General features: G+C 37.9%; 1 protein-coding gene across 1 annotated transcript in view; it reads left to right on the top strand.

Annotated features, from left to right (window-relative positions):
* Positions 1-21,856, top strand: part of LOC105677279 (suppressor of lurcher protein 1) — a 225,563-nt gene that overhangs the window by 66,594 nt on the left and 137,113 nt on the right. The window contains exon 4 of the mRNA XM_012375792.2: positions 5,899-6,113. Coding sequence (XP_012231215.1) covers positions 5,899-6,113 — 215 coding nt within the window. The remainder of the gene's footprint in view (positions 1-5,898; positions 6,114-21,856) is intronic.

The following is a 21,856-nucleotide window of genomic DNA, read 5'->3' as shown; positions in this document are numbered from 1 at the left end:
AGAAATACGATTTGAAGAGCGAGTAATGTATTCTCGCTATTCTCACTATGTAAGCGTTGAACTACGTAGATGAACGAGTGAAAAAGAATTCGTTGCTCTTACACGCTGGTACACATACAAATACACGTGTGATACTCGTAGTCTTTTAATGGAACGCGCGTATCACGCTACCAAAGTAGCATTGGCCAGACGTCTTTTACGAGCTCGTCCTCGGTACGAGCCATTTGGTGTAAAGCCGTTTCAGTGCAACTACATTTTCTGATTCAGGCCCGAACTACCACAAGTCCTATCTGGGAACAATACAAAGACTGACCGGATCGTCTGTTCACTTTTATGTTTTCACTTTTTTCGACAAATTTAAAGGAAGGAAATATTCACAAAAATAGATGCCTAAATTATTACTATTAATGAAAATTTACAGAATAATATTATAAAAAAAGAGGACAATTGCGGTACGTAACACCAAGCGTTTTAATCTTATACAACACGATGATACCTATTTTATGTAGGATTATTAGCAAGTATTAAAAAAATGGTATTTATGTAGTTCCTCGAAATTGAACGCAACTGATTATTTTTACGCATGAAGTTACAAGCGTTTTAGTAAAGCTTACAAATACTAAAGTGTTTGCATAATGAATTGCTTGAAAGAAGAATGCACATCGCAAAGAACGGAGTTATATACGGAGTTGTATATTTGGAGAGTTTACCAGCACGCTTACTCTAGGTGCTGGAGTCAATAATATAACATACGTGTTTTGTCGCTCGGATATCGTACGACAGAGAGAGAGGGAGAGAAAGGGGGGGGGGGGATAAATCTCTCTACGGATTTAATTAGCGTAAACGGCAGCATGCGATAATTGCAATGCATCAGCACAAAAAGCTCTATGTACTATTTTTTGAAAGATCAAAAAATATGATCGGTAATGTGTCTATTGCTTATACTCAGTATGTGCATTCTTTAAGTGAATATTAAGCCCAATCTTACGAGGATGAGATTTTCTGAAAATTTTCAAGTCATCGCAAAACACGACGTATTTGCGCATAAGCGTGCTGCGGAAATTACAAGCCGGAATTGCGCGGAAATAACGCCCCGAAAGATCCGATGAGTATTACGCGCGAACAAAGTTATAACAGCACGATGCTGTTGCGTAACATTTTGTATAAAAAAAATTTATAAATAAGAAGAAATTTACGAAATCTTTTGAAAAAATATGAGTAAGACGATGTAAAAAAAATGCATATAGAGTTGATGATCAATCGGATTAAATATTTAATTTTCAGTTCTTTAAGTTTTTGGAATCTGCGCGATTATACGAAATTTGATTAAATCTTCATATTTAATTGGCAGTATTTTTTTATTTTACGTCAAATCGAAACTATCTCTCGATCTCTATTTTTGATATATTAATAGGTTGAATTGATCGGTCGAGGAAACTAAAGGGAAGATAAGTTATACGTATTTGCGAAACCGATTAGTTTATCGTTGCCGGGATAAGGATAAACGTATGAAGCCGTGGGCGAGATTCAGAGCAACTCTCTTGCATGTAATGTATACGTAACCTCGCTACGGTATATGCATTTCGAATTAAATCACGTGGCGTGATTGGACGAGCGCGTGGGAGAGCTAAGGCACGGTTGCATAGTGTATATGCTTGCGAGAAAACCTTTGGAACGTCAATACCACGATTTCGGAAATCAGCAAAATGTCAGCTCCTAATGGTACATTAACTTTAGATCTGTCAAGTTACTGAAATCGCAACGCAGAATGATTCTTTAACTTTGACTTTCTATCTCTTCTGGAAGAATGGAGTCAGGAACAAAAATGTACATTTTATATTGGAAAAATATTTGAGAATTGAGGGCAGATAAATTCATACATGATTCAAATAATTAAATAATGAAATTCTACACTATTATATATTTTTTAATCATTTTATATTGATTGTTAATGTTACGATCGAGAACTATTACAAACATTCTTTTCTCCATCAAATTGTTTTCTGCGCTGCGCGTTGATATTTTGACTAATTGCTTGAATATTTCGTTTAATATTCCAAAATCGTACTTTATACCTGTATACGTGCGGTATATCGACGTCTGGCATTGCGCCAATCGCATAGAAGGACTCTTCGTGAAGTTGGACTTTCTCTGCTCACTCTGATGACTTCTACGGACTCGCATAGAAAACTTTTTGAACCGTCGCACGCTAATCAGGCTTCCTGCTCCTATCATGAGCTATCCCTGACTTTATATCCTTACTCAGAGAGTACGAGTGACGCTTCAACAGTTCCATCCTAGAAATGATGCGAATCGTTACTTCGAATCTTGTCACTTTGTTGGTTTGGTACAATGTATTTATTAATTTTTATTATTTTTTTTATTTTTAATTTTTTTTTTAATTTTAATTATTATTATTTTTTTTTATTTTTTAATAGAATGACAAATATAAGATATATACAATCAGTATTGCTTTTTTTTTCCTTTTTCTCCCTTTTTCTTTATCTCTATCTTTTTCTCATTCTTCTTTTATCCTCTCTTTTCTCTATCTCTCGTAGCAGCTCTTTACTTTCAAGAACGCGCAACGCACGACTGTTGCTATATTTGGTGTAATTGCCAATATCGAACGCCAACTACAGTCATACTACCTGAGCAACGATAAAGCTACATTCCTCATCGTTTGCGCGCTAATCAAACAGATCGCTCTGTATTTAACAGAATACATATATATATATATATATATATATATATATATATATATATATATATATTAATAAATTATATAATTCACGGTGCATTGCAATATTTTACAAGTCTTGTTTTGGAAATTTGTTTCCGTTCAAACTCTTTTAGTAATCGATAGCTTGTCATAACACAGTACGTTTACGTATAACAGAAAAGTTATAGTTTGCAAAGTTTTCTTATACAACTTTTATGTGTGTGTGCGTGTTATTTCGCGTTTGTTGATTTATGTGTGTATATTTGCAGCAGCGAACACTGACAAAATAGTTGATGTAGGATGTATCTATCCATCTGGTGAAATTATGTGAAAACCGTGATGCAACCATTAATCCTAAAAGCGTTTCTTTCGCTTTACCGCATTTCGACATTTTGACGTATGAATGAAGGAGTAGGAAAAAGGTAACCCAAAGCTCGTTGCATATTCTAATATTAATGTGAGATGCATTCTCCATTAATATCACGCATGCGATCACATCGTGTACCAACTAGGTTTCGATCGTAATAAAATTTTCACCGCGTTTCGACTTTTTGACGTATGATAAAAAAAAGGGGGAAGAAGGGAGTCGGCCATATTTCACGTCACCCGCTTTTCTCATAAAACTCGTACCCGTCCGACGTGGCCAAAGGGTCTGACAGATTCATCAGCGGTTCGATTTATTTTTTCTGTCGAGTTCCAGAGATCGACCACCGGTCGGTCGTTCATGATTTCCCATCGCATCCTCCCACCTAAACCTTAGAAAATATCGTCGAGCATCGCGCGAAAAGTGAGAAACTCGTTTCCCGAACTGAGTAATAAATTGCAGCAGCCAGTGCAGTCAGCCGGCCCGAGATGTGCAACCAGTGCGGAAAAGTCATGCCGCGAGAACTGGCGCAAAACGGTGCAAAGCAACGCAGACGTTCAAGTGGCAGTGGCAACCTTTTCGTCTTGGGTCACACGGCTCTACGTGCGGTTTCAGCTTTTCTTACCGCTACGCGTTTGACGAGTGGATCTTTCGGTACTGCGAAACAACTGCGTTGATGTTTCTGCCTCGGAAACGTGTGAAGCGACGTGGCATTATGATGTATACTAGTGCGTGCGGTACGAGCCTCGGGCAAACTCTCGCGTAAATCTTGATTTGAGCTTCAGACGTCCTGCCTTTCCAACCTCTGATGTCACTTTTCGATTTTAGTGCGCCAACTTGTCTCTGCCCTCTCCAGTCTTACTCTCTTTCCTGCTTTACTTGCTAAATCGCTCTTGTCGTTGTTCCATTCTCTATCATGATTTACGGAGCTACTTCTTTTCCGAATTTCAGGCTGCGTAACGTTAACATTGGTCAATTAAAATGTTGTCTTGCCGCAGTTTCCAATCTAAATGGTCGCCACATCGAATGCTTTGATAAAACAAATCGATACAAATTGACTTATGTGAAATGGCGTTTATATATAATTCAATCTATATTTTAGATTGTTTTAAATGCGGTCTTAAGATGCTATATTTACGATTGAATGACAAAGGCGAAGAGTCTCTACTTTAATTTTCGATTGTAAATCCATATTGCATTTCCTAACTACTTGTATTTAAAATGATCTGAAATATGAGATTCAATTAAAAACTGCTATTCGAGAAGTCGACTCGTGTAAATTGATCAATTTTACTGGATAGAAAGTATTTATTGTGTGAAGAATGTCAATTGTAAATACAATATACATGATTAATATAGTATCGTTTACTTGGATATTTTCACACACACTTCAATCTGCACGCGCCCATCACTCCAGCACACACTCGTTAGAAGGATATGTAATTTCACTCTCGCTATTCGCCTGATTTTCGACCAGTGGTTTCCGCGAGCTTAGCCACTAGGGGCCCGTCGAGGACCAAGTACGATATCGCCATTGCATCCGTAACCCGTCTATTCCTATCTCATTAACTAATACAGTAGACGCGTCATGTACGAAGGACCGCGTCTCTATCCCGCTTCGGTTAACGACGTCAAATGTTAACTGCCGTAAACATCAGCGTGTCGTGCGGGAACTGTAAGATTGTACGTGTCAACGGAAATACGTTTGGGAAATTAAGATGCAAAATTAATATCCAGGATGGCGACGGCTTCTCACGGTCGATACACGGTCACTTGCGGTTTGTTCGCAGTGGTGTTACCACAGACCTAGCCAGAGACATCTTCCACGTCACTAACGATGACGAATCGCGTACTGATAAAGTATTCGTTTGCAAAATTTTTTACATATTGCGCCCCCGAGGAATACACTCGAGTAGGAAAAACTCGTACTCCGGGGTACCGGAGAAGAAACGTACGCCATCGCGTAAAATTAATACCTTCTATCGCAGATGGGCGAATATCGCCGTGGCTCATTCGCGACAAATGGAATATCGCGCAGGGAGCGCGACCGATTAATTAGAAGCTGTCCTGGCGACCGTGATAAATAGGTTGCGTAACGGGATCATTAAGACCCCGGTAAATTTCGACCGAACTTGCGACGCAGTGTAATTAACGCATTCGTCGCTCACCTGTTAATAATTTCTGGATGTCATGATTTCGCGTCGAATAACAGGTTTAATTTTGCGCACATCGCGGATACGTGAAACCTTGAAGGATTGAAGTAATTCTGACATTAATCATAGATCATAGATCGATAAGCCAATACCGCATCGGGGAAAGCAGCTCCGGTTGGCGTATGAGATTGCTCCAAATTCCCAAATTAATGCGAGCAGCAAATTGTTTTTGCGAGCGCTAACCGCTAGTATGAACTTCTCGGCTTTGCCATAAGCCGCGCTAATTTCGGCATTGTATTCGCTTTAAGTCACAGGATCACAGACGTTTCTCTAAGCACGTGAACTGCGGTAATCTGTGTGCAGTAGGACTTGCAAACACCTGTTCCATTTCAACACCGAGTGTAATTAGTCAATTAGTTACTCTGTGCATATTATATTACAAACTGCGAAGAACTTGAGCGTATTAACGGATGTATCGGTCTAGTAGCGGATATTTCGCAAAACCTTCAATTATATATGCTTGACGTGGTGCGGCAAAATAAATTTATATGTAAGCGATTAAAATTCAACCGTGTCTGACATTTCGTGGCTTACATTTCATTTATCGCTACACATTATTGCATATAATAGTATATTTAACCTTTTTTAACTTTTTGTTTTAGCTGTTCCAGAGGAGATTTCTTGAAGCTATTTTTACACTTAGAAAACAGAGGCGTTTCCGAGTACACTCCTTGGTCCGGTGTGCTTTGCGGAGAACTCCGTGACATCCCGCAAGTCCTTTATAGCTCGGGATCGACACTGATTCTAGAGTTTCATACCGAGGGTCCATCGTCTAATGCCACTGGCTTTTCCGGCACTTTTCGTTTCATCGACAGACGTGAGTCTTTTTACGCATAATTTCTAAACACCTGTAATAAGGTTTAAGTCGGTAACACTTACATAGAAAACGTACACACGCAGATGCAATATTAAACTAATAGCGTATAAAAATCTCCGATCAAACTTTTAATCGAAAACGAAATGTATTAAATCTTGTATCAATTTTCAAAACCGATGTTTCCGGCGAATCGAAGCCGTTGCACACTCTTGGAGAGTTTAGGATAGGAAATAAATTGGATTAAGACTGACGGCATTTTAACGAAAACCTTTTCGTTTCTCCGTCTAGAATGGAAAACTCGTTTGACTCGGGAGAGTTCGCTCAATCTACACTTATCGAGCTGCTGCGTTTACCGAGAAATTTTAGATCTTGTTTTATGAAACGTCTTTCGCGTTCACTTCTAAGTCGCCCGGCAGCTCGATTGGAAAATTATTTTTAAGTTATGAAGGAATCGCTACGAATATCGTACCCATTTTCGAATGCCGTTAATCAACATATAATTCATATGTGTATACGTATACGTATATTTTCAAGGAATAGAGGCCAGTTTCGTAGTTTAATGACAAATTGTTAACAAGATTCTTGTTTGCGATAGCGACCTATTTGTGGTTTTACGGAATTAAAGTCGCAAATTTTCAGGCCGTACAACCGGTCTAGAAATTTTGTAGATTTTAAACTGACGGTTCGTTAGTAAGCGTTTCACGAATATAACTGCCCGACACATGCTTTAAACATGCTGTTTCGCCAACTTTTTATTTTACTCACGTGTATGCAGTCGGCTTACGAATGCCACGAATAACAGTGACATAATTCTGCCATGGGGAGAGTTCCCTTCACAATTTGGAATCGCATCACTTTATTTTTTGCACAGTGAAATCCTCTTTATGTTTTTACAACTTTACGCGTATGTGAAAAATAATATTTCCCATAACAAAAAAAACAAGATTTCTCGCCTGACGTGTCGAAACATACACGTTCTATTTTACAACAATAATCTTATCATCGTTCTTGATGTAAACTGTAAATTATTCTCTCGCAACATATTACCGAACATTTCAATAAAATATTTACTTAATAGTAAATAATAATCGACAAAATTATATGAATATTAAACAATAGATAAGAAAATTGGTCGTTAACAATCTATTATCTAGGCAGTGTTTATATCGAGAGTGTTGAGAAAAATATAGTACTCATCATCATACTGTAAAAAATATTTAATTATTTTTGGTTTTGATAGCACAAAATTGCTTGCACGTTAGAATGGATTCGTACAATTTTTCCTACATAAGTCAATTTTTTAGTCATTTGCACGTTAAAGTATTAAAGCAAGATCATCGAAAAGTGAACACTTTACGAAATGTTTCATATCTGAGATATTGTATTCTGATATCTTTCGACTGAAGATAAGAAATATCTCGCAAAGTATTTATTTTACGATGATCTTATTTTAATACAACTTTTATATGCAAAATGACAATTATATAAAAAGAAAAATATGCTTTTATGTAAAAATACAAAGCAAGTCACTTGTATTACGAAAACTGAAAACAGTTTCTACTTTTAAGAAGATTAAAGAAGATTTAATGAGTTTAACGAGTACGTATTATTTGTTTTTTACATCTTAAACTTTCAACACTTTGTAAGAGAATTGTGTCGCGCGCTAATTAGATATGTTGTAAATTTAATGAATATTGAATTTTGGACTAAATATTTATAGTTTGTTTATCAGAATTTGCAATTAAATACGCAATATATATATATATATATATATATATATATATATATATATATATATATATGTATATATAAGCTTCTGACATGTCATAAGAAAAATATACCTGCATCATCTCCACTACCAGGGAAACGTCACGAATCCATTCTGTTCGATCCATCATCCAGCAAACACGTCGTTGGCGTATAAGCGGGAAAAATGATGCTATCGGCAAAAGGCATATTTCTTTTCTCTGCATTTCCACTCAAGCACTTTTTAACATTTCTTTTTTTAACTATTAGTCTTATATTTTTTATATTTTTTAACACATATAATTATATGCATGTTAAATATATAGTGATAAAAATCATAAAGTGATTAAAATATGCAAAGTTAAAATTCTGGAATACTGCGCAATTTTAATCAAAACAAAAGGTTTAGAAAAGAGTGAAAACGCTACTACTGTCACTATATACGCTAGTACGTAAAACTTTCGGATTTTCAAACGTTAAGCTCCGCTGTATAACGCATTGACTCAGATCAGAGGATAAAATAGGACAAAACTGAAAAAAAGCCATTTGTTTTCAACGTGATGGTGCAACAAAGAACACTTTGAATCGTATAAAGATGTTAATATGTCAATAGAGCTTTTTACAATGTCACGATCGGCAGATCTATTTATATGTTGAAAAAACTAAAAATATATATATAGTATATTTTCAAAAGAAATTCTATCAAAGAATTTGCTCCAATGGCTTCTAAAAATTTGCAAAATTTGAATTTGTCGATATTTTTGGTCATATAGTTTATTATTTCCTCCTTTTCAAATATTTTTTTAATACGTTTAAAAGCGCTTTTCTAAAAAATATTGCAGCGCATTAAAATTGATGAGACGGTAGTTATATCACTGCAGGCTAATTCATTTATTACGCTTCTCCGCTCACAGCTTCAATCTCGCCCAAATCCGCCAATTAATGAGAAAATTGCGAAGGCGTCTCCTTCGCGGTTGCTAAAAATACCGCTTCTCGCGCACTTCAGAGATTAACAAGGATATTACTGTTTTCCTTGGATAATTACCTCAAGTTTAACACGATGAGTTTGAGAGGAACAAGTTTCTATATGCAATAACATACTATGTTATTTTACAAGCGCTATTACATCTTTGTTTGCATGATCTGAAATCGAAGAAAAATGGATTTCAAAGTTACTCTAACAACAGAATGTAGGGAGAGAAATGCCAATAACCACTCACGATGCGCAAACTTATAATAGGAGAATAATGATATCTCCCTCAGGACATTTCCCGGAACTAGGAAAGTTATAGTCAAAATTCTAACAAGTCCGAGCGCTTATCGTCACTGATAAAATGTGCCATAATTGCGATACTCGAGATAGAGATAGAGAGAGAGAGAGAGAGAGAGAGAGAGAGAGAGAGAGAAAGAGAGAAAATGTGGAACAAGTCGAAAAGTCCTTGGGCTATTTGTGCGGTATTGATTATAAAGTGGGAAATTTAGTCTAGACTATTTTCAAGTTTTCCTACCGGCGGCGCCAGGCTAATTACTCGGAGAGCGTCGGACCCGCACCGAGATATCGACTCCAACTCGATATTCCGTTGTCAGGATCCATTTTATATCTTCCGGCAATTAGAGGGCATCGGGGTTAATGCATATTTCACTATTCGTTGCATTCACGGATGTCTTGAAGAAAAATGTCTGCGATCGATAACTTTAATGATGCAAAATTTTCAATTATTATTTTATTATTACTCCATGAGAATACTTGTGTTTCTTGCGGCATTTGAGTGAGTTTGTTTATAATCCGATAAAATTCTCGATAATATTTTCGGCAATCCCATCGGAATAGAAACTCGCTCACTAAGCGATCTCTCTCTCTCTCTCTCTCTCTCTCTCTCTGATGCAGTCCCACCTTGCCATGCGTATTTTCCGGTTCCTCGTACCTTAGAGACATCTGATACGAAAAGTACTTAAACTCGTAAAGTTTTTCAGAGTGTCGAGAGTTAACGTAAATCTTGCCTTACGGAAAGCAGGTTGACGGTACGAAACTTTGACTCGGAATATCTATCTATTTCACGGCCTCGTAAACAACTTCGTGTGTCATTATGAGTTTTGCCGTAACGATGAATATCCGTGACGATAAGGAACTTTATGAAACTAGGAAAGGGAGAAGAGCTTGTACGCGAAATGCTTGTACGCGATGCATTTCGGCTAAAGATTAAAATGAGATTTATGTAAGCTGCTTCTTTGAAGCATTAAAATCATTTATCTGAAATAGATAACCGCGCGCAGGCTATCATTCTTATTGTTGGTTTCGAAAAGATTATCAAACATTTGTAGCAAGAGGCCACTTCGGTCATCCATCAAGCGCTAAATTTGCCTCACTTCTACACGCATCTCCTGCGAGAAATGCAATATGTATGCTTTCGAATTTCCCCTTACTATTTCATTATGAGATATTAAGTACACAGCTGCTATTATTTCAGCAATGTAATATATAAATAGGAGAGAATTGTGTGGGAGAGCGTCGCAAGAATTATATTCTCTACGAGCATTATTTTCTATTATACATATAGATCGATTTAAGCTTCCTCCGTTACTCCTTTTGTACTTTCTATTAAACCGACGAGGCTTCTCTACATTTTGCGCACATCATGAAATTGAGTTTCAAAGTGCTTATATTGTACCAAAGTACAGTTGTACGCAATTTTGGAATGAGAAATGTTATATTTGAATTCCATGAAAATGATTGAAAGTGTATGAATATTTCAATAGAATTGTGCAGCACGGGGGGGTACACAACTAGCAAAGTGTATAATGTTTTGACGGTCCTTCCATTGAATATAAGCATTGCAATTCGGCTGATCCGAATTTCAAAACGAATTTTGGTAATGCATTATCCACGTAATACGCTCACGCGGACGTTATCTGCAAAGTATGGTGGGCTGCCGAAATATTGCAAGTTCAAACACGAGAGCGTTACACGAAACAGTATATATCCTGTTTCAACCACTGCATTGTCTGGGTCCACAAGCCATATGCACTAGCGCAAACAAACGCATCGCAACCGGGCTCAATCGCTCCAATTGCCTTAATTTGCACCGAGGCGGACAGATTGATAATGAATCGCAAGCGTCATTACGCAATTAATTTACGAAATTCAATTGCATCCGCGTGGGAATAACAATGATGCGAAATCGCAGCCTGAATTTTCGTCGCGCCCGGATGAAAATTACGGAGCAGCAACGTGTGCAAGTTTGATCAGCCGTAACGACGTAAACAAATATTGACACTTTCGCACAAGCGGGTTCAGCCTGAAAAACACAAAAATCTCAGCCGCGTTCAAGTTTATTCGATTGTTGTTTGTCTGCGATAGTAGGTCGCTCGACGAACGGTCCAACGATGTGAAATTAATTTCAGATGGAAACATTTGAATTGTAATTATAACAACGTAAACTTGGGATAAATGTCGATGAAATGCTAAATAATTAATTTTATAAATATGTACTTTATATAATTAGTAAATACACACACGCGCGCGTTCATACTACTACTACTACTGAAACTAGCTCTCCAACAGATTTTGTTATCGAACAAAACCGAGAATATTAATATTAGCTTTCTGCGAAAGAATTAATTATACCGAAAAGAAGCTCTTATCAAATTTGCTGCTTTAAAATTCAAAAAATTGGAACGCAAAGGTCATTCTCTTATAGTTTATGCCTAAAATAAAGATCGATGCAACAAAGCTTACTCTTAATATTAGAGTGAGTAATAATTTTGAAAATTCGCGTTATCCTTGCGAAAAATAACCTATATAATAAGATTAACGTCGGAAAATGGTGACGAGGATGAAGAAGAAAGATTGAATTGTGAGATTAATCCTGCAAGAAAACAGCTAATGCAGAAAGATTTGCCGCGCCGTTTCCGCAAGAGAACCCGAACATTGTGAATCATGGCGACATTCCACATTTGCACGCCTCAGTGAATTTGTGAATGTGTGTTCTACGCTCGGTGAAGGATAATGGACACTATTTTATATTCGACGCAAAAAGAGGAATTATTTCGCAAGGTTTTATCGGCGAAAGTTTAATTGAAAAATTGAACGTCTTTTCTTCATATATTCAGTGAATTGCAATGCAGCCTTCTCTAGCCCGCAACGTCCATGGATTGATCATGGGTCGCGTCGGCGACCGGTACCAGCGTGTTCGGCCAAGTGCCGGCTAAGTGTTTGTATACGTGCGCCTGTACATCACACGTGGGTACACCCACGGGCATACACGGGATGTGTTACACGCGCGGCCCGCCCAGGATACCACCGGCGCAAAGTGACTACGTGTCTGGCGTACCAAGCCCATTAAAATCTATCTGCGGGCACGGCGTTGTAGCACGAAATTCAAAAAGAATCCCGAGGAGCTTACGTTCTTCCGTCGTGTTCATGTCGGTGGAATCGGGAGATTTTTGTTCGCGCGAACGACGAAAGGCCGGCATACTTTCGATCCGTAGGAAAAATTGGCTCGGAGAATTCGCGTTTCTCGGGGGAAGCGCGGCTCTTCTTCTCCCTTCCGTCACATCGAAACTGCGCTCTCGTTTGTCGTGTTGACGCGTGATTCTTTTCAATTTGCATAAATAAGCGCGAAACCGAGGATTAGATTTTGAAGTGTGCAAAGTACACGGAATACCAAATAAAATTGATCTTTTTATCAGAAACATGTACATTCGGACGGATAAATATAGGCGCTGTTGCTGCGACTCGATAAACGGTGCGAAATGGACGAGTCGCTAACGATCGCGCCAAGAGCGATGAATTTTGTTTCTAGTGTTTACCGCATTAGTTGCAAACTCGTGCGCGCGACAAGTCTGTACGATTAATCGATGCTATTGAGCGACGCAAGGAAGGAAGGGGGGGGGGGGGGGGAAAGCACAGCTAAGCGAAAGGAAAAATTATTTCTCCGTGAAAAAATAGAGGCCGGTTTGTTTGCATTCAACTCGGAGAGGAGAAATATAGGATTGTCGAACGCGCGTACAACTCGATATAATACTCGATGTAACGAAATATAAAACGCGTCGTTGGCGCATGTGTTAGCGCGGGAAAGCGGATTTACGGAAATTATTTATTAACTACGCATGTTAATTGAGTGCGGTGTGTAAATATTCCAATTTACATACGCCGCAAATATATTTATTTTGAATAGTGCCAGGCGCTTTCAAATAAAGCAAAATATTAAAAGAGTTATTAAACTTTCCGCTGCAGCGCAAAGTAATAATTTGAAAGAGCTCCGCTTACGATAGAAATGAGTTTTAATTATAGAATGGAGATCTAGCTGAGCACAATTGGCTTTCTCCTTTATACGATAATGCGCGACCCACTCGGTCTCTCTGACGTAGCGACTCTGTGCATTGGAAGATCCGGAGTTGCTAGCGAGTTTACATGCAGATGCGACCGACCTTATATAAGCAAATTGATGCTTGCCTTCTTACCCTACCATTCTGCGGCGCTAATCAAACTGACGTCATACAAAGCGCAAATCACTTAATTATCCCGAGCGTGTAATCTAATGATGAAAATATAAACGTAATTAACGAGATTGCAGCATAAACATATATTAATAAAATCTATAAATACCTATTCATATAATATGATATACATGTGTGTGTGTGTGTGTGTGTGAGTGCAATGTTTAAAGTATTATACTTTACTCACAGTGCTTCGTCCATAATTAAGCGAATGCTATTGTTACATTGTTGAATATTCTGGTATCATCGCATAGATTAACAAAAACGCCGAATTACTTACGCTTTGCTTATTGATTAATTTTCATGTGTAGAGATATACAACATGATGCCACGAATTGATATTACGAAAGAGAATGGAATACAGATTTCAGCATTGTTGTACGAAAATTTGATTGTTACATATTTTTCAATCTTTCGCGACCTGTCGTGATCTATCGTATTTCGTAGATGTATCGAGGCGACAATGTAATCCGCATCCATCTTATGGAAAATACTGGATAATATTATAAAATGCCATTTAATTGATCCACATTTATAAATATTCATTATTGCAATTTCCATACTTATAAATATTTCAATAATTGTATAATTATAAAATTTGTGAATTTTACATAATTTGTACTTTTCATACTTGCATTTTGTAATTAATAAATGTTTATTTGTAGAATCTGATCGCGAAACAATAGTCGGCAATTTCGCGCACGGAGACAATCTGCTAGCATCAAAATGAAAACAGTCGCGCGTAGAGCAAACAGTGACAATTGCTGCGAAGACTCCCATTTTTCAGAGCGTACAGGCGAAAGAGCTGCAAGACATATCTTCCGCGTCGCGGGGAACTAGCACGTCGGCACTTTCTACATCGATCGCTCTAAATAACTCGCTCGGTAAATTTATTATACTCGGCACCCTTTCAAAAAGAGCTCTGCGAAACTTGTTCCACGGTAGAATCTCTTTTCTCAGAAAGCCTCTCGTCGCAGAAAAATCATATACACATATCAAGAGGTAACTTATGATTAACGTGTAAAATGCAATATGCACTATATATGTACATTCGTAATGCGATAAATACGTTACATAGCAATGGCTATATTTCGTTGATTTACATATCGTACCTCACATTTTGTTTGCAATCCGATTTAACGGTAGTGCTCTTGATGCTCAAATCGTTGCAACGTTAAATGGTAAGTCAAAGTGCAAATAGTCCTAATACTCATATTATGTTTGATGATTTTTAGGATTTAATTCGTATTCTAACTTTGTGAATTGAATGCGCAAATAACCTACAGAGTAAAGTTGCGCGTTCGTTACAAGTAACATTCCAGTTCCAAATTCCATTATCTACTTGAAATCTGAATAATTATATGTGTGCAAATACCTAGTGCGTCACCCTAGTGCAGACTGAATCGCAAACATATACCAGCCCCTAACGAACTCTACCTTTCTCCCTTGGACCTTGAGACAATAAAACACGAAGTACCTCCATGAGAATATGCCATTTGTTCAGTGTGTGTGTGTGTGTGTGTGTGTGTGTGTGTGTGTGTGTGTGTGTGTGTGTGTGTGTGTGCGCGCGCGTGCGTGCGTGCGTGTGATGGAAATATGTGTCTTAATACATTTGTGAAAATGCCTAAAGAGATACAGCCCTATTAGCGAGAATATAAAAATATTTGAGATGAAACAAATGCTGATTAATGAGGAAGAAGATTCCCTGATGTTTTTTTCAATTGCGAGATACCGTTAGTACAGGCAAATAAGAACACAGAGCAGAGGAAAATTAAATTTTAGTAAAAGAAAAAGGAATTATGTAAAGAAGACGGCAAACAAAAGCGCTGCGAGAAAAGGCGGAAAAGGATAAGAATCTTGAGGGGACAAAAATAAAAAAACTCCACAAAAGCGAGAATATTGCGGAGAAACACGTTAATAAAGACGTCGCAGCAATTCTGCTGAGGAATTAAAACTGAAACAACGTAATGCTTAACCAACGTATGCTGTAATCGTTTGATCCGATAATTTTATAATATACAACATTGTATAAATTATAAGTAGGATGAAAATTATTGTACGTGTGGTTTAATTCAAGAATCTTGCAACACAAGCTATTAAAAATTTTATCAGAGAAGTTTTTTGTTTTACACACATTTTATATTTGACATTAATCCTAAATAGAATCTTTATATCTGAAAACGTTTATCGCGCATTATCGATTTAAAGATGCCTCCTTTCAGACACATGATAATCCGGAATCCTGTAGAATAAGATTATCGGCGAAGAAAAAACGATCGTAGAGCGTAACCTACCTACCTACCCATCGCTAGCGAGCGATTCAACTGATAGCAGGATGGGCTCCATTTAAATTTAGTGGCTAGTTTATTTCGCATAAAAGAGGAAACGGGATCATTTATATCGGAGTGAGAGTATTGCGCCGTTGTTCGAGGGGACGGGAGGGGATACTTCAAAGTTCGGAAATCGAACTTAGTCGAGACGTTAGGGTAAAAGTCTTAAACTATTCTCGAAGGAAACATTACCGGTTTGCAAAGAAATGTACGACTCTTCCGCGGAAAATGCACGATCGTAAATTGCAAAAGTTGGATTTAAAATACCTTGAAAAAGAGTATATTAAATAGAGTTTACTGTCTCTTCAAAATAGAAGGCAAGTCTAGAAAATTTTAGAATTTTCTTTACTATGATGCATTGAAATCTTATTTTAAAGGAAGAAATAAACTAGATTGTTGTATAAAATGTTCATTTTTTTCTATTTTTGATACTGAAATTTTATATTATAAATTCTGATAGGCTTATTTTAATTTGATAGGCGTGTAACGCGCGCAATGTTATGCTCTAGTTAAATAAATAATGAAAGGATTTTTACATATTATAAAACAATAATAGTATATGTTTTTTACGTAAACGTAATTTGAAATTTCAAAATTTACTAGTCGGAATGTCAGGCAGAGATTCCTAAACCATCCTCAAGGGAAATTTGGTAGACTCATTGAGAGAATCGTAAAATCTTGGAGAGGAAAATGGTTGCTCGACAGAGAAATCCTAAAGTTCATCAAACTTGAGCAAAATATTATCAAATAGGATAATGCTTTATATTAGAGTAAGTAATTATCAATCGATTGACCAAATTATTGTTATAATAAATTTTATGTAAATTATTATTGTTAGTATGTTTCGTTGATTTTGGTACGTTTTGTACGAAATTTTGCAAATAGATTCAACAATATAAGAAAATAATTAGTTTTATATAACGATCAGAAAAATGCAATGTCAATATTAATGAAATTGAGTTTTTTACATATCGGTTAATCTTATAAAGTAAAGCTTCTCTCTCTCTGGAATAGAATTTCATTGGTCCGTAGTGAAAACTACGATGCCTTAGAAAGCATTGTCGATGGAAAATTGCGAAAGTTCGTTAGATTCCAAGACACTTTGCCGTACCGCCTAACGCTCGTACAACGAAATGGTTCGAACAGTTAGAAGGGGCGATAAATTCCGAGGATTTCGTTGGGCTCGCATTCGGGGATGCTCGAAGGTTCGAATGGTGGTAGCAAGAACGGGCCTATTATCAATTGTCTGCGATAAGGAAGGACCAGTCGGCGGGAAAGCCCATTTAGGATGGATATATCCTGTGGATAGGAGAAATCCTTTGTGTAGTTCGGAACTTTGCCCCCGAGAGATCTTAAGCTGGTGCGCTCGAAATTCGACGACAGAGCCCGTCAACGATGCTATCGACACCTCACGATGTTCGGTCATTGACGTTCGTTAAACGTGCTTTCATTAAAAGATTTTCTCTCTCTCTCTCTCTCTCGCTGAAAGTAAATTAAAGTGTCCGTAGATTAAATCGATTAAGATATCAGACGTCGTCAGACTCGTCTTTCTTCGACAAAAGTAGCATATCGAATACGGTTTTTCGAAAAACAGACGTTTCAAATATATAAAAATATGATTAGACCGTTTTCAGACTGAATATTGTATCATGCTTTCCGAAATCTCAATACATCACACATGAATGCTCTAGATGTGCATTCACTATCATATGACGTGAAACGATATTGACCACGGTCGTGTCGGCCGAGAAATTTTCCCGAGGCATCGCGGCACATGACATTTTATAAATGCTTGCTCTTAATATGTCGAATGCCACGCAGTTGGGATTACGCGCGACGCGGCGACGAAGCCACCTTCATTTACCTTTACAGCGATGATCCACGTCCGTCTCTGCAACGGTATGCTCATTTAGACTCGCGCGCGACTTTATAATACCGCATTGTCCCGCGATACAATGAATATTGTTCTCGTAAAATCTCAAAGCTAATACTGACCCCGTTGCTTGATGGCGAGGCCAGGTGGCCATTTAAGATACTTGGCGTCGACGATGCTGCACCGATTATCGTTAGGTAAAAATACGTTGAGCGCTACTATGTATTATTGAAGCATGAATCTTTTAGCTGCAGATAATTCTATTAAATTCTATTTTAAAAGTAATGATGTGGAAAGATCGCGAGTGAGAGATGGATCGATATAAACATTTGTGTCGGCATTCACACCGAGTGATATCTGTGTCGACTCACACCGCAGTATTTCAGTCATCGATATTGTCCCGTGTCGACCTCCGTGCAAAACTACGATTACACGTGTGCACACACGTTCGTGCACTCCTCAAACAGCATTTAACGTCCACGGGCCGTGGACGGATGTGCTTTGCGCGAAATAAAAATATCGAGCACATGCAATTGTTGTACGCCGACGTCCCAAAGCGCCTCTGTGCAAGCTTGAAATAAACGTGCCATGGTGCACACGAACCATGTGTGATCTGTATCGTGAAAAAAAATCGACAGAATTGCAATTAGACAAATGTATATACGCTATTAAAGAAAAAGATTTCAAAATTCAAGATTGTACTCCCATTTGATTGAAGAAAATGCGTCTGATTTTCACGTCGATTGATTTTCTTCAACTGCGTTGATTAATAAATACATTGTACTATTGATCGCTGTTAATTGTCAGCCATATACACTAGTTTGATATCCGTTTTCAAGCTGTTCGTTACTTGACGCATATCATATAGCCTGTGGTCGTGTCTGTGGTCGGTGAAATCTGAGTTTGCTTCAAATTAATTTTACTTTGTACAACAGTATGTAAATTTTCCAATTTAATATTAATCCACAAATATACACCTCGATTTATATAACACCGTAAATATTATTGCGAGAAATTTATTGATGCCTGTCTACATTAATGATGTGATGCACAATCGTACATAAATAGTAACTATTCTGAAACCAATGTTTTACTAAGTTTGGATATGGGACAAACCGCTTGTTCCGCAAGTGCATTGGCCCGTACAACATTTCCCGTCAACACTTAGCGGACAGTAATTTCGATCATAATGGATTTCACATTCGCAAATGCGCCCATCGAGCATATGAAAGAGGCCATAAACGTACGTGATACTTTCGACACTCTGAATAATGCCGATCGATAGTAACGGTCGCTATTTATCCGCTTTTAAACAATGCAAATTACAATTACGGCCCGGTCACAAGGACAGCTCGCCGTGTGCGCCTGCCGCGCCGTAGCCATTCGCGTTATTTACCGTAAAAGCAGGCGCACTGTTATTCCATTATCAAGCTTGGGCGTAATTATCCCGCTTATCGTGTCCTTCCGATATCTACCATAGCTGCTACCTCCCAGATAGCGTGACTCAATGTGAGCGATTATATCCAGCATCCGGTAAGTCTCGTTCCATCCTACCGAGAGAGAGAGAGAGAGAGAGAGAAAATGCGCACGTCGATTTGTTGCCTGCAACGATTCCTATCAAATACATATTCTTGTGCGTCTTTATATCTTGGACGCTTACGCTTTTACCGCTGATGCGTGATACGGCGCATAAAATTCAAATAAACCACGCCATTAAGTAGGAGTTTGTCGCGTCTACAGCGCGAAATCGTCGCTATCGAAACCGGCCTCACACTTACCATTTTTTCTCTCTTTCTTTCTGTTCATCCCTCCATCTTTCCACGCTGCGCCTCGCACCCCATTTTCCCGCCAATTTATATTCCGCTTAAGCATCGGAAGAAGCATTTTCTTTAGCTCTCGCAAACAGGCAAGCATTCTCCATAATCCGTTCCGAGGACACGAGTTTAAGGCCGCGCGGACTAGCTCGGTTTATATTCACGCGGCTCTACTTTGTCCCGTGTTTAACGTCGCACTCGACCGCTTGAGTCTATGTGAACATTAGGCGATAAAAGTATTACACTCTTTTTTCTCGCAAGAATACCGTTCGCGGGAAACAATAACGCGAAAGTGAATTGCGCGAATATCAACGAGCGCGAATTTATCTAGCCATGACCAGCAGTAACTCTCCTTAATTATCGCCCTGCCAACTACCACGGTAGCCTGTTGGTATTATTTGCCTGGGTTTACTGCTGGAAACCCCCGCGGTAATTTATCCTGGAGGAAACGTCGGGATCGAATGAACATCAGGTTTCTCGGCCTCTTTACACGACTGCCCGTACAAACGTCATAAATTAAAAGTAAGCATATTACGTAATAGTTTGTAATTGTCGCGATAAATTAAAATAATTTTCATAATATTTACTGCGTCATCATTTTAACGATTTTGTTATCGTTCACGCTTCTGTGTTTGACAATTATCGGCTATTATACAACATGTCATTAGATACGCGATTGGATATTTTATATAGTGAATGCAACATAAAATGAAAATTAATCAAGGATAATAAATTGATGAGCAATAAATTATACAATATAAAGTAATTTTGTTACGCCTATCAGTGTAAAGCATTTAATAATTATGAATGAAGTTATTATCAGGTATTATTAACTTATTTACAGAGCTTTTTTATTATGCAATTTATTTAGCGTTATAATTCATGATATATATTTGCAGCGATATTCGTTAAATGCAACATAATTCAATGTTTTTTATTCTTTATGCTACTAAGCAGTTGGTATTTTAATGTAAATTTTAATAACACGTATATTTTTGTAAGAATTTTTTTCATCAAGATATCTCTTTGTTTTATAAGCAATGGCTACCGCTTAAGACCCATCCAGTATATTGCCAAGATATATCACTCCAAGTACAAAGTGCAATATCGTAAAGTTTGCGTCCGTTATATAATTTCGAAATAATCGCGAAAGAGTTCGCGCGTCGTGAATGCTGTTTAAAACGTGCGGTCTCACATAAAGCACGCGAACCGCGGCCGTGTGAAATGGGGGAACATTGCCGTTGTGTCTCGAAGTAACTTTGGAACTGCGCCACAATTATAAAATGGAACTTGAAACTCTCCGAGACAAAGGTGCCGGACTCGTTGCGGGAGAAAAACGCACTCCGCGACCGCGAAATTAATATCTCCGCTTAACGTACGACATTTATGTTCCACGGTGCGTCTCAAGCGTCTCAACGGTCAAAACCGTGCGAACTGCCGCGAGTAAAAAATACGCGCGTTTTTCAACCGTCATTGCTTCGCGACCGTCCCTTTTCCCGACATCTACGCGTCGCTCCTTTTATTTCTTTAGCTGAGCCGTTTTTTTTCCGAAATTTTTGAGAGAAACGGTCTCATTGCAACATGTCGTGTATCTTTTTTGTAGCGCAAATTGAAGGCTGCGACGTGACATGCGTAAGGAAAATTGCGATCCCCCCCCCCCCCGTGTAGAAGAGAAATTACACGCCACCCTTGTTCCGTGAACGATCGTGCCTATTGATTACTGAAGAAGAAAATACCTCGGCTTTTATTCTTATCGGGATTTCAAATTGCAGGCTTGCTCGGATGTTTACTCGCTTTACTTGTGGCGCTTTACGCCGCGCTTGTGGTTCTATCGCGATCTGATTAAAGAAACGAAATGTTCCTTTTATACTATTGATTAGCTAGATAGCATACAAAAACCTCAAGTTTCAAGATGATTTACTTTACTTGATTAATAAGAATTTCTTGCCATTATAATAGGTAAATGCTTTTATCTGGAGTTTATCTAATTGGCACAGGTCGCCGACCATAAACGTTTTAAGGTTTATATAAAAGTTTGATGTATAAATAAAAATTATATTTTCAACGTACTTGTGTACTTGTACAAAGAATAGTAAATACAAAAGTTTTCATTAAATCTTATAATTATCAAAGGACAGCTTCTGTAATTTGAAAAGTGCTGCGAAACGTTCTCAGATAACGTATACCTATAATACATAAAAGTAGCTTTCCAGATACACTTCGTTTAATTAAATGAGAACGGATAAAATACAAAATACAGGTGCATCGCGTACAGATTTGTAATTTAAAATTTAATAACGCTAAGAACTTGATTTTTATTCACTAGTAGCCAATGCTTTAAAAGCGAGTGGGTGGTTTCTTTTCAATGACCGCAAGCCGACTGTAATCCGATTATAGGGACGCTACATATAGCGGATTCTGTCGTTTTTTTTCCTGTTTAAATCTGTAATCCTGATCCGATCGTGGAGAATTAAGACAACG

Source organism: Linepithema humile, chromosome 4, assembly GCF_040581485.1.
Source record: "Linepithema humile isolate Giens D197 chromosome 4, Lhum_UNIL_v1.0, whole genome shotgun sequence".
NCBI classification, from domain to species: Eukaryota; Metazoa; Arthropoda; class Insecta; order Hymenoptera; family Formicidae; genus Linepithema; species Linepithema humile.
This window is presented reverse-complemented; position numbering and strand designations above follow the sequence as displayed.